Source organism: Mesoplodon mirus (assembly GCF_964341445.2).
Source record: "Mesoplodon mirus genome assembly, chromosome: 7".
NCBI classification, from domain to species: Eukaryota; Metazoa; Chordata; class Mammalia; order Artiodactyla; family Ziphiidae; genus Mesoplodon; species Mesoplodon mirus.
This window is the reverse complement of record NC_138983.1, coordinates 102,872,041-102,888,082: the sequence shown is the minus strand read 5'-3', so window position 1 is coordinate 102,888,082 and position 16,042 is coordinate 102,872,041. Positions and strand designations below refer to the sequence as shown.

General features: G+C 48.8%; 1 protein-coding gene across 1 annotated transcript in view; it reads left to right on the top strand.

Annotated features, from left to right (window-relative positions):
* The window catches only part of LOC309808919 (forkhead-associated domain-containing protein 1-like), a gene marked incomplete at its 5' end in the record, with an annotated part of 100,500 nt that overhangs the window by 65,790 nt on the left and 18,668 nt on the right, over positions 1-16,042 (top strand). Inside the window, 6 exons of the mRNA XM_082629486.1 lie at positions 412-501; positions 1,516-1,620; positions 5,355-5,462; positions 8,200-8,283; positions 9,316-9,468; positions 10,321-10,521. Of these exons, the coding sequence (XP_082485612.1) occupies positions 412-501; positions 1,516-1,620; positions 5,355-5,462; positions 8,200-8,283; positions 9,316-9,468; positions 10,321-10,521 (741 nt within the window). The remainder of the gene's footprint in view (positions 1-411; positions 502-1,515; positions 1,621-5,354; positions 5,463-8,199; positions 8,284-9,315; positions 9,469-10,320; positions 10,522-16,042) is intronic.

Below are 16,042 nucleotides of genomic sequence, written 5' to 3'. Positions count from 1 at the left end.
TTTACCCCTCCACACCAGTCGGGGCAGTTGTGTCTTTGAGATGCAACCTGCACAAGAGCCCTAAGATGGACCCCAGCTCACTGCCTCGGCCCCCTCCACCCTCACCGTTCACAGCGTGAAAACATCCCAATTCCTGCACCCTAAGTCCCCAGACTCTACAAAGCTGGATTTCCCCTGCAGTGAAGTTTGCTGGCTTTTGAAGAGGAATTTAGACGCTCTATTCCTCAGAACTCATGAGAGGGGTGAACTGGGAACGACTGCAGGATCCCGTGCTCCCATCACACAAATGGTCTCGCCTCTCAGAATTCAGAGGTGTGATTGCGTTATACAGCAGGAAACACTCCTGGGCGTGAACACAATTACTTGGGACCCCCAGCCAAGCCCCCGTGGCCTTGTCCTTTTTCTCCACAGTGCTCAGTGCTGAAAGAAGAGTTACAGAAGGAAGATGCCCAGAAGGAGAAGTGGGAAGCCCAAGAGAAAGAGTTAAAACTCTGCAAAACCGTGCGTTGAACCTCCTGACCCCTAGGTGTCCACTGAAAGCCTAGATTGGGGCCTTGAGGGTTTTGGAGGGGTTCCTTGGCCCGTTAGCTAGCACAAGCTCTGGGGCTTTCTGGGTGTTTGTGTGTTAATGCTTTGATTTGCTAGCCTCAAAGAGATGGGTGAAAAGACCATGGAAAACACACTCTCCCCAGATTTTCTGGGCAGTTGGCTCAAGGCCCCTCATCAGTTTTCCCCTGGGGAAAGGGATGGGAGGTGGCCACCATATGCTGCTAGAAATTCACCGTGGTCCCTACCCCTGGACTTGTGATGCCCAGACTTTCATGATCCACTGTCACAAGTTTTATCACAGCCCTGAGCACTGTTATTAACACAACTCTTCTTGAAGTATTTTTACTTAAATACATTCAATTTTACAACAATTCATAAAAACAAAATAAAAAGCAAATGTATCACTGGCCTTGTATGGAAGGTGAACATAAAAATGAATACAATGAAAAGATGACCACTCAATGTAAATGTTCACCCCCTGTACCGGCCCGAACCCTCGTGCACATCACCAGGCATACATTTTCCATCCGTTGGGAAGCCCGGTGCCTGGGACAGGGGGAGGAGACGTGTGTTCTTCTCTCTGTCAGGAGCACACTTCTCTGCCTCAAATGAGAAAAAAGAAAAATGTCATTGTTCTTTTCTTCCAAACTGTGCCCATTGTGTCTTCCAAACAGCCCTTATTTAGATTGAACTCAAAAATATACCCCAAGGAAAGAGATTCTAATGAGTGGATAGGTATCTTGTACTGTTTAATCCAGGATCCATGCTGATCTTCAAAAGAAACTCAAATTTTCCCTCACCCAGCCCTTTCATTGCATCCGTTGAAAGAAAGTCTACTTTGCCTCAAAGATGTGGAATTGTCCCCCAAGGGAAGGAATGAAGCGAATCCCAGACTAGGTTTCTGCCTTAATGAACCGGATGAAATGAGTTGTGAAGTTGACTTCCCTGTTGTTGGAACTCTTTCAGCAAATCCATGACATGGAAAAAGAAATGAGGAAGCTCAGGGTGGAGCTGAAAAGGAGCAGTACCGAGCAGAGCCTGATCTCTATGACGCTGCGGGAAAAGAGCAAGGTATGGCAGGGACAGGTCGGCCTGGGAACCACTCTGGGGCCAGCACTCCACCTGCATCATCTCTGTTCATCCTCACAATGACCCCATGCGGTCTATACTGGTATTATCCCCACTTTACAGTCGGGAAAACTGAGGCTCACAGAGGTGAAGGAAGTTATCCAAGTTCACTTGCATAAAGTAGTTGTGGCAGAACTTGAATCCAGGTCTGCCTGACTCCAAAGCTCCTGTGTGTAACCACTACCCTAGACTGCCTTCAAATCTTAATTGTGAAATTATCTAAGAAAGAATTGATCCATTAAATCAAGTTTGCCAATGATGTTGTTCCAACTTAAATTCTCATATTGATTTTTTTTGTCTTTTTGTTCCATCATTGAGAATGTTTTTAAAAATCTCAACATGTTTGTAATTTGTGTGTTTCTTATTTTAATATGAATGATGTTTGCTTTATATATTTTGAGGCTGTGTTACTAGGTGCATATAAATTTAGGATCCTAATACTTCCTGTAGAGCAAAACTTTAGATCATCATGAAATGTCCCTTTTCATCTCTAGTAGTGTTTCTCCCTTAACGTCTCCTTTGTCATTTAGCTTCACCACTGGCTTTCTGTTGGTTAGAGTTTTCATACCTTATCTTTTTCATACGTTCTCTGTCAATTTTTGTCTTAAGTTTTAGACATATGCCTTCAAATAGCGTATCATTTTTACAAAATCCAGTTTGACCATCTTTGACTTTTAGTCCATTTATATTATGTAATTACTCGTGTACTGGGATTTAAATCTACCTTCTTGCTCAATACCAGATGTACCATCTGTGGTATGTTCCTTTTTCTCTCCTTTCTTGCCTCCTTCTGAGTGGATGGTTTTCTCTTATTCCACTTTCCCCCTCTATTAGCTTGGAAATATTTCACTTTTTTACTATTCTTTTAGTCATAGTAAGACAATAGCATTCATCCTTGACTCACCAAAATCACACATTAATTAAGTTTTTCACTCTTCTACTATTCTCTTAGTAGTCATCCTGAAGACTATAAAGTGCATTCTTTTTTTTTTTTTTCGGTACGCGGGCCTCTCACTGTTATGGCCTCTTCCGTTGTGGAGCACAGGCTCTGGACGCACAGGCTCAGTGGCCATGGCTCACAGGCCCAGCCGCTCTGCGGCATGTGGGATCCTCCTGGACCAGGACACGAACCCATGTCCCCTGCATCGGCAGGCAGACTCTCAACCGCTGCGCCACCAGGGAAGCCCTGCATTCTTAACTTACCAAGAGGCAATAGTAGTTGATAATGATGCCCTTCTCCTTGACAGTGCAATGAGTTTCAAACACCTTAACTTCACTTACCCCCTCCAGATTTATAAGCCATTACTGTCATTTTCTAAACTCCTCTTGATAGTTAAAACCCCACAGGACATTATTAGTGTTTTTCTATAGTCAGTATCATATCCACACATTACCCTTACTGTTGCTTGTCTTTTCTGCATCTCTCATCACCCACCTGGGTTCATTTTTCTTGTGTCTGAAGAATAGCCTTTAATGTTTTCCCTCATTGTGGCTCTGCTGATGACAAATTCTCAAATGTGCCTGTGTGTCTGTCTGGAGATGTATATTTAACCTTCATTCTTAAAACACATTTGACTGCGTATTGAATTCTACAATGGCAACTCTTTTCTTTCAGCACATTAGATACAGCATTAGATATGTCACTATTGTCTTGTGGCTCCTATTATTTCTATTTAGAAGTCATCTGTAAGCCTAACTGTTGTACCTTTGCATAATCTGTCTTTTTCTCCGGTTGCTTTTAAGATTGTCTTTTTCCTTGATTTCCAGCAGTTTTATTATGGTTTATCTAGGTGTGGATTCAGTTTTATTTACCTCGTACAGAGTTCGTAGGGGCTTCTTGAATCTCTGGCTTGGTGTTTTGCCTTAGTTCAGGCGCTTGGGCTCTGTACCACACAGGCAGTGGGGAGCTACTAAGCCTCCTGAACAAGTGACTGATGCAATGACATTCGTGGACAGTAATTAGGGTGAAAATGAGAGTTACAATTTCTCATGTACTAGGCGTTACCCTGAACTTTTCACCTCTTAATCTTTACAACAGCGCTGTGATCTAGAAATCATCCTCTCCATTTTACAGATGAGAAAGTCAAGGCTACTAGTTACTAGTAAAGTAACTAGCCCAATGGCACAGTCGGTTTTGTCTGACTCCAGGTTTGTCTGACTTCAGTTACCCTGGCATAGCAAACAGCCACATGCTACTGTTTACACTGAAATTAATGAAAATTAAATAAAATTTTAATTCAGTTCCTCCGCCACACCAGCCCCATTTCGAGTGCTCGATCCCCAGATGTGGCTGGTGGCTGCCGTATTAGACAACACAGCCTCGCTCAGAGTACCTGTACCGTTGCAGAAAGTTCTGGTGGACAGAGCTGCCTTATAGCAGGGTAACTCTCACAGTACCGTTAAGATTGCACTGGAAGAAACTAAACTTGAGGCGAGGAGGCCAGTTGTCACAGTCCAGCTTGCATTTGAGAGGGGTTGGAGGACAGGCGTGAGACCCCCGAGTGTGAGAGAGGGAGCAGGGCGGCCGCTGAAGGTGACTCTGAGGCTTGGGGACAGGAACGGGGGCTGTTCATGCAGAACACAAAAAGGGCAGAGTCCAAGGCTGGACTTGGCTTTTGCAGCATATGAAACAGGCTGCTGAAATAGAAGTCAGAGCATGTTTAGACCTGGGAGAAAACTAAGGCCCAGAGAGCTTAGATGACTTTTCCAAGGTAACGGAGCTGGGTAGTGGCTCTTCCACTGGGCCACACTACTCAGAAGAAAGCTCTTAAGGGCTTTTCTGGGTCTTTTATTACATCCCTGTGATCCCCCTCTTCAGATCCGTAAAAACACAGCCTGTGAATTTGTTTCAGCACAAAAACTTTCCATTTATTTACGAGTGTTTGCCTCATTTCCTGTTAGTGCCAGGGCCCAGGGCTCAGCAGGTGCATCCAAGAATTGAGCAGCTGCGAGGCCTACACTGGCCAGCCAAGGGTAGCGTGGAGCACTCCCAAGCTTACCGTGCGTTGACTGTTTCCCAAGCAAGGGGGGAAAAGTAGGCAAGCTTCTCCACTTTAAACGCCTTCCTTTGCAGGCTGCAGTTCTTAATAGACATTGCTTTGGCAAGCCTCCATAGAGGTTACCACCAGTGAGTGTGCTCAAAGTGGTGACGACAAACAGTTATGATAATAAACCCAATCATAACATTTCCAAGTACCCATCACGAGTTATTAGAACGAGACTGTACGGCGGACATTCCCGTCCACCTTTCATAGGTTACAACGGTACTTAACACTCTCACAGAGCCCTTAAGCACTATTCCAAACATTGAATCCCCACAATGACTCTATGCAGTGATACTAGTATCATCATTCCCATTTGACAGATGAGGACACTGAGTCACGGAGCAGTGAAGTAACTTTCCGAGTGTCGTACGGCTGGTTAGGGACCGAGCTGGGATGGGAGTGTGCGGTAGAACATAGTTGAGCCCCGGGTGCAGAGCTCGGCCCTTTCCCGTAGGGGGCAACTCCCTGTGAGTTTGCCTCCACCCTGTGCATGCCTGTGACCCCTGCTGCTGGGCTGCAGCTGTCCCTACCCCTCAGGGACTCCCCCACTGCCATTAGCCCACCCAGAAGAGTTTCCCCAGAGGGCATGATGATCACATTAGCAGCAAGCCCACGCTTTCATCATCCTTTCAGGTGGAAGAGAAGCTTCGGGAGGATTCCAGAAGGAAATTGCTTCAGCTGAAAGAAATGAGGAACAGAGAAAACCTCATTAAAGCCAATTTGGAAAGGGCAGTAGGTCAGGTAGGTGTGCTGCAGAGCCCCTTCACGGGCCCATGCTGTCCACGGAATCCCGCACCCAAGCGGCCGGCAGGGATGAATGAGGAGGAAGACGGCCTGCCTTAGTTCACCCGCTTATCTCAGGGGCAGGGCTTTGTGCGGCTTCCGCGTCCCCGTGGATTTCACTAAAGAGGCTTTTCCTTCTGGGGAGCTGCCTACTCCAGTGTTTGCTGTTGCCTGAGACCCTGACCAAGCAGCCAGTCCCAGCTCAAGGCCCACCCCAGTGAACCAGCTGTGCGGTTCCCTCTTGGGAAGGGTTTGAGCTCTTGACCTCGGTGGTGTTTCTAGCACTTTCTCCTTCACATTTTTTGTCCTGACATTTAGAGCGATCTTTCTTCCTCTGGGCCCCCAAAGAGATGCTACAGTCAGTGTCCCCAGGGAATTGCCACATTTCTGTTTGTTTGTTTCTTTGTTTTGTTTGGCCGAACCGCGTGGCTTGCAGGATTTTAGTTCCCCGACCAGGGATGGAACCCGTGCCCCCTGCAGTGGCTGCATGGAGTCTTAACCACTGGAGCGCCAGGGAAGTCCTGCCACTTTTCTTAATAAAGTAAAACCCAGAATACCACAGCTTATGCCAGGTGGAGGTGGGCAGGGTGGGGAGAGGGCCATTTCCCAGGGCTCTGACCCAAGATGGCCCAGTGGCCCTTCCTCTGACACGTGGCACAGACATGAGGGCCAGAACATGCAAACGAGCCTTCACCAAAGGCTAAGGGAGAGCAAACGAGAACCCAAGACGGGGCACTGGCCCTCCAGAACACAGCCCACCGAGGGCAGCCCATCTTGGGCCCCTCCACAAGGCATCCTCTCCTGGCAGCCACGGCTCCAGGGGGACCAAGAACGTTTTGCGTGTATGTGTTTGTGCTTTTCTTTTTCTGGGAGAGTGAGTCCACCTCGTCACTCATTGGATGCTCAGAAGGATTTGTAAACCACCAAAAAAGGTTAAGAACCACGATCCTTAAAGGAGCCCTCCGTCCCACCCAGCCCAGCTCCCAAAGCCCTTGAGTTTGGTAGCATCCAAGCCTGAACCATCAGTGTGACCGGAATTTGTCCCACGCGCTGAACTTCAGAGGCACCCACAAGTTAAATGATGATGCTGACCCTCAGGCAGGTTTGAAAGCCTCTTCAACCAACTTCCACACCATCACCCCCGGTGTCCTTTCTCCTGCAGGGTGCCGACCCCTTAGCAAGGCAGAGAGCCCGCCAGCCTGGGCTTCCCTCCGTGCACCTGGGCTACCCCTCACCTTGCTGGCACTCTGCACCCACGGCGAACACCCGCCTTGAGGGCATGATCTGCGCCACTTGCCGAGCGCCTGGTCATGGCTCTGGCCAGGGGTCATGCAGGAAGACCCTCAGAGACACTGAGATTCCTCCAGGTCTAGACTCGAGAGAGAAAGGACGAACAAGGCTTCTCTGCGCTGCCTGGGCCTTGCTGCTTCACCCCCTTGTCTCCACAGCCCGCTCCCGGCCTGAGGTCCTGCCCTTCCCCAGGCCAGTGACCACAGGACTCAGCCCACCATCCAGCAGGACCTGTCCCTCCCCACCCCCACCCCCCACCAAGCAGTCCTGTAGGGCGCCTCTGGTGATAACACGGGCCATTGCCCACAGGGCCCTCTGCATAACCTCTTCCTCGGGTGAGCTAGGACCCTCCCTTGGCCATGAAACCAGCAGACGACCCAGAGTCCCTCCAATCACCCAGCTGGCTTCTGGCAGGATGACTGCAGAGGTGTCCTTAGGAGAGTCACAATTCCTCTACTTGGCTTCCCAGAGCTCCCTGGTGTGCAGCAGACTCCTGTGTCTTAGGACCTGTTCACGTTCTCATTGATTCTGTGGCCCTTGTGGTCCTTCAGGGCTCTGTTTTAGAGCCTTTCATGACCACATTTTGCCAGTGAGCCAAAAACCCAGGCCAAGGGCCATCACGTTGGGAAATTTCCAGAGAAACTTGGGCTTCTTTGCCGTTCAAGTCTCATGAGCCTGGGGCATCTTGAACTCGTCATTCTAGAAGCCCTGACTTAATTTAACTGCGTTGTTTCATCATCTGTAATATGAAGACACCAGCATCAGGGAGGCACTCAGTAAAAACTGGCTGAACTGAAGGAGAGGACTTTGAACATCTGACTTGACAGGTGTTTCTGTTCTAAGCATTCGATGAACTTTTATTGAGTGCCTGCTGTGTGCCAGGCGCTGCACCAGGCTCCGGGGACCTGGAGAGGAGTACAGGAGACGTCGTCTTCAGGACACAAGGTCTAAGGCACAAAACGGCAGCAGGCAGCTCCTCCTTCTCTCCCCAGGCGCCCTTGCTGATGACACGAGTTACCCGGGCTGGCAGCCTCAGTGTTTATCTCACAGCCTGGTGCCAACGTAGCAATTATGGAAGAGCGCTCCCGGCCCTGGACTTCCCACTGGATAATTGGCAGCAAGTGGCTCTTCCGAGAGCCCGAGACGTGTGTGTGCTGACCGTGTGCGTCGGCTAGGTTAGGCGGGCACACCTGACAAGTCATTAAAACCTGCTGTCCCCCTCTCTTGTGTGGGCACTGCCCCTTCCGGTGAGAGGTGAAGGTGTTAATTACCCATAAGGACCACTGAAGGCGTGCAGAGCCTTCTCACCGATTTCTCCCAGACCCAGCGACGGAGGCGCCTCCCCCAGCCTTGCCGCTGCAGCTGCGCCCCTCACCTCATCCCCTTCCCTTTCTTTGTGCTGCAGCTGGAGCTTTTCAGAGGTCAGGTCCTCAAGGCCACCTGCGGACGCGTGAAACCGTTCCAGGACAAACCCGTCTCCAGTCAGCAGGCTCGTCTCTCTTCCCCACTTTCTCCTTCAGGGACCCGGGGCTCCAGACACTGGGAGCATATGTTCCTGTTTTTTGTTGGTGGCACATAATTTTCACACTGTTGCTACACCATAAAGATTTGTTTTGATTTTCTGGGATTTCCTGGCTTTTCAAGTAAAAGCCAGTTAAACTCCCTTGCAGTGTTTCTGTGAAAATCAAATTAAACCACCCAGGACTGTGTCTGGTCGGCAGACCCGCACGGTGAACCTCCGTTAGCCCCGCGAGGAAAGGGGCGGCCTCAGCATGGACGGTGCGTCCTCGCTCGCTCGTTCCTCCTGAAGTGGCAGATGGCAGTGAGGGTGGGCCTCTGGCTGTAACGATGCCTTATTATCCTTCCGTTTATCCTCTCCAATCCTGGGTGTCAGCGCGCGGGTCACAAGATCACACCACGGGCTTCTCTCGGACGACCTCCTTTTTAGGAGCCCACAGCATCAGGCTCAGCGTGATGAATCCCTCCCAGAATGCAGAAGAATCTAGAACACACTCGTGGCCACATGACAGGCCTTTGGCTCTTAAAACACCATCTCTGATCCTGGGAAACATGCCCCGGTGACAGAGCCAATATCCACGCTCCAGAGCCAACCCCAAAACACGCCAGGACCTCCCTCCTCCGAGCTTAAGCTGAAGCCCTCCAGGTCCCCTCCCCCCAGAGCCACCCTGCATTTTAATTAATTAATTAATTAATTTTTGCTGGGTTGGGTCTTCGTTTCTGTGCGAGGGCTTTCTCCAGTTGCGGCGAGCAGGGGCCACCCTTCATCGCGGTGCGCGGGCCTCTCACTATCGCGGCCTCTCTTGTTGCGGAGCACAGGCTCCAGACGCGCAGGCTCAGTAGTTGTGGCTCACAGGCCCAGTTGCTCCGCGGCATGTGGGATCTTCCCCGACCAGGGCTTGAACCCGCATCCCCTGCATCGGCAGGCAGACTCCCAACCACCGCGCCACCAGGGAAGCCCCACCCTGCATTTTAAATCTTTTTTTTTTCTTTTTCTCACCAGTTACCAGAAAAGAGCAGCAGGGTCACAGAGGACAATAGCAACGTTTGGCAGCAAAAGTGGACCCTGCAGAAGGAGACCCAGCTCAGCAGCTGCAAAGAGGAGGAAATCACCCAGAACATCAAGAAGCTGAAGACATCCTTAGACAGTTGCCAGGTGCCCCCTTCTCCATTCCTCAAATGTCCCCTGTGTCTCATTTCTGTGCTCCTTGTTCAGGAAATTGTCCAGCTCTGCTTTTAGTCCACCTTTTCTCTTGTTGGAGAAATCTGTTTGAGATCAGAAAACAAAGGACCTCCAGAAATGCCTCCCAGGTGAACTTGGTGTGGCCAAGGAGAAGCTGCCCGACACACTCCAAGTACTGCCTTTGGGAGGCCCCAGACCCCGGGGGACAAAAAACAGCCCCGTGTTATTTCCAGAGAAACCAAAGAAACCTTCTGCTCTTTATTTGCAGTTTTCTTTTCTGTCCCAGCAGTGGAAGGCTGCTCTTACCCTTATTGGACCAGAGGGTCTGGCAGAGCCCCCACTTCATGGCCCCCACGCAGGGATCCAGCTTATCACATCAGGCAGCTGCTTCTGCTTTCTCTGGAAATATGCAGCTACTATTTGGGGAGTCTGGGCAAATGTTGGCTTGTCAGCACTCTTTCAAATCAGGAAACCGCACTTTATGACCAGCTTGTGTGTTGATCTCAGCAGGAATTCTGTAACCAAATTTGCTTCTCCTTTCAGCCAAATCGTCCTTGGCAATTTGGCTTTGGAATTGCCTATACCTAAACAAAGGGTCTATTTGTCCATCCAGAGTCCCAGTTAGAGTGCACGTGAAATAAAAGCTGCCTCCTTCCTTCCGCCCCCCGAAAAAGGGAAGTAAAACTGGGCCGTCACAGGGCGGCCAACATACGGCTCTGCCTGCTTCACGGGCCTGTCAAGAACACTGCTCTGTGTGGGTCACAACCGTCAGGTGGTATTTCTGGCGATGGTGCCCGGGCTCCTCACGACCTCATCTCTTTCCAGGCGTGCATGACAATGTCTTGCTCTAGCAATGAGCTGAAGAAGGAGGTCGACCTCCTACAGCACCTGCAGGTGAGCCCACCTGTCTCAGGGCTCCAGAAGGTGGCACTGGACATCTTGCGCCTGTCACTGTCCTGGCTGGAGGAAACGGAGCATCTCCTCCACGAGGTGGGGATCCAGTTCTCCAGCTCCGACAAAGGTGATTGAAACTCTTTTCTCACATAGTTACATGACTGAAATATTGCGTTGAATCTGATCACGATGGGACATCTATTGAGGGAGGCTTCTTAGGTATGTGGCCAAGTGTTCCCTTCTCCAGACTTCACTTTGCTTCACCACTTGAGAAGCAGTGTTCCTGGAAAAAAGTACACAAGTGAGACGTGATTACTGGAGAAAAATGAGACGTGACAGTGGCAAAAGGAAAAATCGAAATTATGCTAAATCTTCTCTCTCAGAAGTAACCATATATATACATATATAGAGTAGAGACGTTTTTTAGAGCAGTTTTATGTTCATGGCAAAATTGAGAGGATGATACAGAGATTTCCCAGGTACCCCCTGTCCCCACTCATACACAGCCTCCCCCATTTATCAGCATCAGCACCAGAGAGGTACAGTTGTCAGGACTGATGAACCTACATTGACACATCCTAATCACCCAAAGTCCATGGTTTATATTAGGGTTCACTCTTTTTCATTTTAATTTTATTGGAGTGTAGTTGATTTACAGTGCTGTGTAGGGGTCACTCTTGGTGTTGTACATCCTATGGGTTTGGACTTGGACAAATGTGTGATGACATGTATCCACCATTATAATATCATACAGAATCGTTTCACTGCCCTGGCCTTTCTCGCCTTCTGAGATGGCCCACGCTCTGTCTGTGGAGTGTGTTTCTCTCTAAATAAGTCCACGTCTTACCTATCACTTTGTCTCTCACTGAATTCTTTCTGCGATGAGACATCAACAACCTGAGCTTCATTAAGTCCTGAGACCAGCAGGTCCACCAATAATGAGGCCCACCCCGGGGAGGACCCAGAGGCCCTGTAAATCACAATGCTCCACCGGGAAGATGGTCCAGTCCTGAAGGTGCCTTTGATCCCAAATCTACTGCCCTAAGCAGAAGCCAGGGAGCACGGCGGGGGATGTGGTTCAGATCAGGCCATCTCTGAGCAGATTGGTGGATTCTGTGCACAAAGCCCTGGTATTAGGTCAACTCGATTTATGAGTTTCACTTCTCAGGTCACTCTGTAACTACACAGTAATAGAAAGTACGCAGAATTCATTAAAAGCCACCTGTGGAGTCCATAGAGGGGAAGTGGGGTGGGTGAAGTTACAGATCAGGGACGTGGTAATAAAGCAAAATGATGATAACCCATAAACCCAAATATCTAGAAACTGATATTCTAGAAACTGAGGAAAGTAAAGCTACAAGTTTAACAAAATAAAAAGAAGCAAAGGAGAAGCCAACTTCAGAGCCAGCCTATGCAATTCCTCCATGGCAGCGCATGTTTGTCTGATTGAAGCCTGGCCCTGCTGTTCTTCAGTGCCTTCCTATTAGTGCCTTAAGTAATCAACATCTCCAGTAATCCCTCTGCAGTGTTCAGGAATTCAACTCGTCATGGGGAAACCTGTGGTTTGAGGACTTAAGTTTTTAAGATAACGTCTTTTCTTTTCAAAACTGGACATTTTTATTCCAAATAAAAGAACCTATCCCCCCCCCAAAAAAAGAATAGTTTCACTGCCCTGAAAATCCTCTGTGCTCCCTCCCAGCCCCCCCGCAGCCCCTGGCAACCACAGATCTTTTTACCGTCGCCATAGTTTTTGCCTTTTCCAGGATATCATGTAGTTGGAATCATACAACTTTTCAGATTAGTTTTTTTATTTAGTAATATGCATTTTCATTTCCTCCAAGTCTTTTCATGGCTTGATAGCTCTTTTTTTCTTTTTAAGTGCCCAATAATATTCCATTATCCATTCACCTACTGAAGGACATCCTGGTGGCTTCCAAGTTTTGGCAGTTATGAATAAAGCTGCCATAAACGTCCACATGCAGGGTTTTGTGTGGACATGTTTTCAACTTCTTTGAGTAAATACCAAGGGCGCGGTTGCTGAATCATGTGGTTAGAGTACATTTAGTTTTTTTTTTAATTAATTTATTTTATTTTATTTATTTTTGGCTGCATTGGGTCTTCATTGCTGCGCACGGGCTTTCTCTAGTTACGGCAAGCGGGGGCTACTCTTCCTTGTGGTGCACGGGCTTCTCATTGCAGTGGCTTCTCTTGTTGCGTTGCATGGGCTCTAGGTGCGCAGGCTTCAGTAGTTGTGGCACACGGTCTCAGTAGTTGTGGCTCACGGGCTCTAGAGCACAGGCTCAGTAGTTGTGGCACACAGGCTTAGTTGCTCCGTGGCATGTGGGATCTTCCCAGACCAGGGCTTGAACCTGTGTCCCTTGCATTGGCAGGCGGATTCTTAACCACTAGGCCACCAGGGAAGTCCGTAGAGTACGTTTAGTTTTTAAGAAAACCACAAAGCTCTTTTCCAAAGTGGCTGTTTTGCGTTCCCGCCAACAGTGAATGAGAGTTCCTGTTGCTTCACATCCTCGCTAGCGTTTGGTATCATCACTACTATCATATTTTGTGTGGAACTTCCAGGGCATTTTCCCATGGAAAGAGCTGTGTGATTCTAGGCAAGTTACTTCCCCTCTCTGTGCCTGTTTCTTTACCTGTAAAATGGGGATAATAGGGAATACTCACCCCTTAGGATTTTTGTGAGGATTAAAATGCATTGATACATGTAAAGTACTTAAAATAGTACCTGGCATAAAATAGGCACTACCTATCCACGTGTATTGATTTTTTAACTTTACAAAAGAATAATGTCATATTATACCCAATTTCCTTTAGTTTCATTCCTAACAGTACATCTGGAGCACCCTTCCATATCAATACACACAGATCTACATCATCGCTGTCACTGATGGCAAGGAACCCCATTCTGAAGGGTGTACCGTAATTTATTTAGCCAGTCCTCTATAATGGGCATTTAAGTTGCTTCCAGTTTTTCACACTTAATAGATGAGGCTGACATAAATATTATTCACACATACCTGTTCATCTTATCTTTATCATCCTAGATGTGGAAGGATATGAACCACTTTCATTCAACAAAGATTTATCGCAGGCCTCCTAGATACCAGGCACAGTGCAGGTTGGAAATATAATGGGGTCAGAAACAGGTAGAATTCAGGTTATGGGGTATATGGATGTTGGCTGTAAAATTCCTCCCTCTTCACTGTACATTTGAAATCTTTCATTATAAAATATTGGGGAACTAACAGGCACTCTCCCTGCGCTTGTAGATCTTAGGGTCTCAGGGAGGAATAGGGGTGGGGCATTAACTGAAAAATCACTCACATGTAAAACTTTAATCATGACAGTTGCTTTGAAGGAGAAGTGCAGGGCTCTGACCTGGTCAGGGACGGCAGGGCACCTGCAGGGTGCATAGGAGTTATTTGCCAAAGAGGGGAGGGGAGGGCATTCTGGGTGGAGGGAGCAGCGTGGTGGGATCGCAGGAAGCATGGAAAACTCACGGGACTAAAAGAAATGGAGGCGGAGGGCAGGGACTGGTGAAGGAGGTCCACAGGGGCTGTATCATGGTGTGGCCGGGGTCTTGCAGAGCCCTGGTAAGAAGCTCTGCTTTAACCTGAGAGCAGAGAGAAGCCCACGAAAGGTTTTAAGTAAGGAACTGATGGAACAGGCTTGCATTTGGAGACAGTCATCTTGGCCACGAGTGGAAAATGTACAGGAAGGTGGCCAGCACAGAACCCCGGGAGAGCAGTTAGGAGGCTCTCACAAGACATGATGGTGGCCCTCACTGTGGCAATGGAGGGGACGGAGCAAGAGAGAAGATTCCAGGGGCATTTAAGAGATGAATCAACAGGCCTCAGTGATGGAGTTAGATATGGCTAGAAGGGAAGTGATGGAGAGAAAGGGGGCTACAGGTCTCCAGGTTTCTGGCTTGTGTTAAAAGTACAGATGTGGTTCCTTCACTAAAATCCAGAGTAAAGAATGCCACAGGAGGACCAGGTTTGAGAGGAAAGATGAGTGTGAGGTGCCTGTAGACATCCAAAGTGAGGTGCCAAGGACGCAGCTGTCACCCTGGATATCCAACGGTATCAGTGATGTGGCCCCGGAACCCAGAAGAACATGTGCCACATAGCGGGTGCTTAGTCAGATGGGATGGATGGACGGGTGGATGGATGGATGGTGATTAAAGCCATACGTGTGAATGGTATCACTAGGAAGAAAGTATTGAATGAGAAGGGAGAGCCCAGGGCCACACCTGGGAAACTCCAACATTTATCGTTGATCCTTCTTGCCAAAGCGCTCTCCAGAGAGGCTGCGCAAATTTGACATTCTTACAATAATGAATGAGAATAGAGGAGTGATTTTCACTCTGGTGATTAAGCAACCCCAGCCAGGATATGTCTAAGGTAATCCAGAAGGTGGTGTGAATTTCTTTTAAACGTGTTTAAAAAGAAAGGCAAGGCTTCCCTGGTGGCACAGTGGTTGGGAGTCTGCCTGCTAATGCAGGGGACACGGGTTCGAGCCCTGGTCTGGGAGGATCCCACATGCCGCGGAGCAGCTAGGCCCGTGAGCCACAACTACTGAGCCTGCGTGTCTGGAGCCTGTGCTCCGCAACGAGAGGCCGCGATAGTGAGAGGCCCGCGCACCGCGATGAGGATTGGCCCCTGCTTGCCGCAACTAGAGAAAGCCCTCTCACAGAAACGAAGACCCAAGACAGCCAAAAAAATAAATAAATAAACAAATGTGGGGTTTAAGAAAAAAAAGAGAGGCAAAATCCAGATGAACTTTTCTGTAAGTGCCTGCCCCTCCCCGATAGCGTAGAGAACGGGGGCGCTGCATTGCTCCCGGCAACCCAGCCCCTCCCCAACCCCCGTATTACTGTCGTTGTAATCATGGCAGAGTCTGAGTGTGCGTGAAACCAAGAGAGATGTGGCCCACGGTTCTAGCTGTTCTTCAAAATCAGAACTAAAACAAGGAAAGACCATGATCTCTATCCTAGTAACAGCGGGGCCAAGCAATGTGTGCACTGCCCCCTCCCCAGGCTTTAGGAGTCACTGAAGCCTCTGCCTCTAAATCTAGTCATACATTCCCGTAAAGAAACATGGGTTGCAAAATTAAGCCATCAGGGGCTTCCCTGGTGGCGCAGTGGTTGAGAGTCCGCCTGCTCATGCAGGGGACACGGGTTCGTGCCCCAGTCCGGGAAGATCCCACATGCCGCGGAGCGGCTGGGCCCGTGAGCCATGGCCGCTGAGCCTGCGCGTCCGGAGCCTGTGCTCCGCAACAGGAGAGGCCACAACAGTGAGACGCCCACGTACCGCAAAAAAAAAAAAAGAAGCTGGCTCAAAAACTTTTTATGTGTTAGTCCACCATGATAAGTGATTCAAGGTACTTCCCATTACTGAGGCCAGCAGGGGTTCCCCCAGTCACTCATCACCATACACAAGCAGTCCTAAGAGCCTTGTGTGTTCACAGTTCCTAAGAGGAGGGTAGGAACCATGGTTTGTTTAACTCCTCCTGGGTACTTGTCACTGTGTTAGTTGTTTTACATGTACTGTGTACTTTCATCTTCCAACAGCCCAATGAGCCAGGTACTATTGTCGTCTTTATTTTGCAAGTAAGGAAACTGAGTATCAATAAC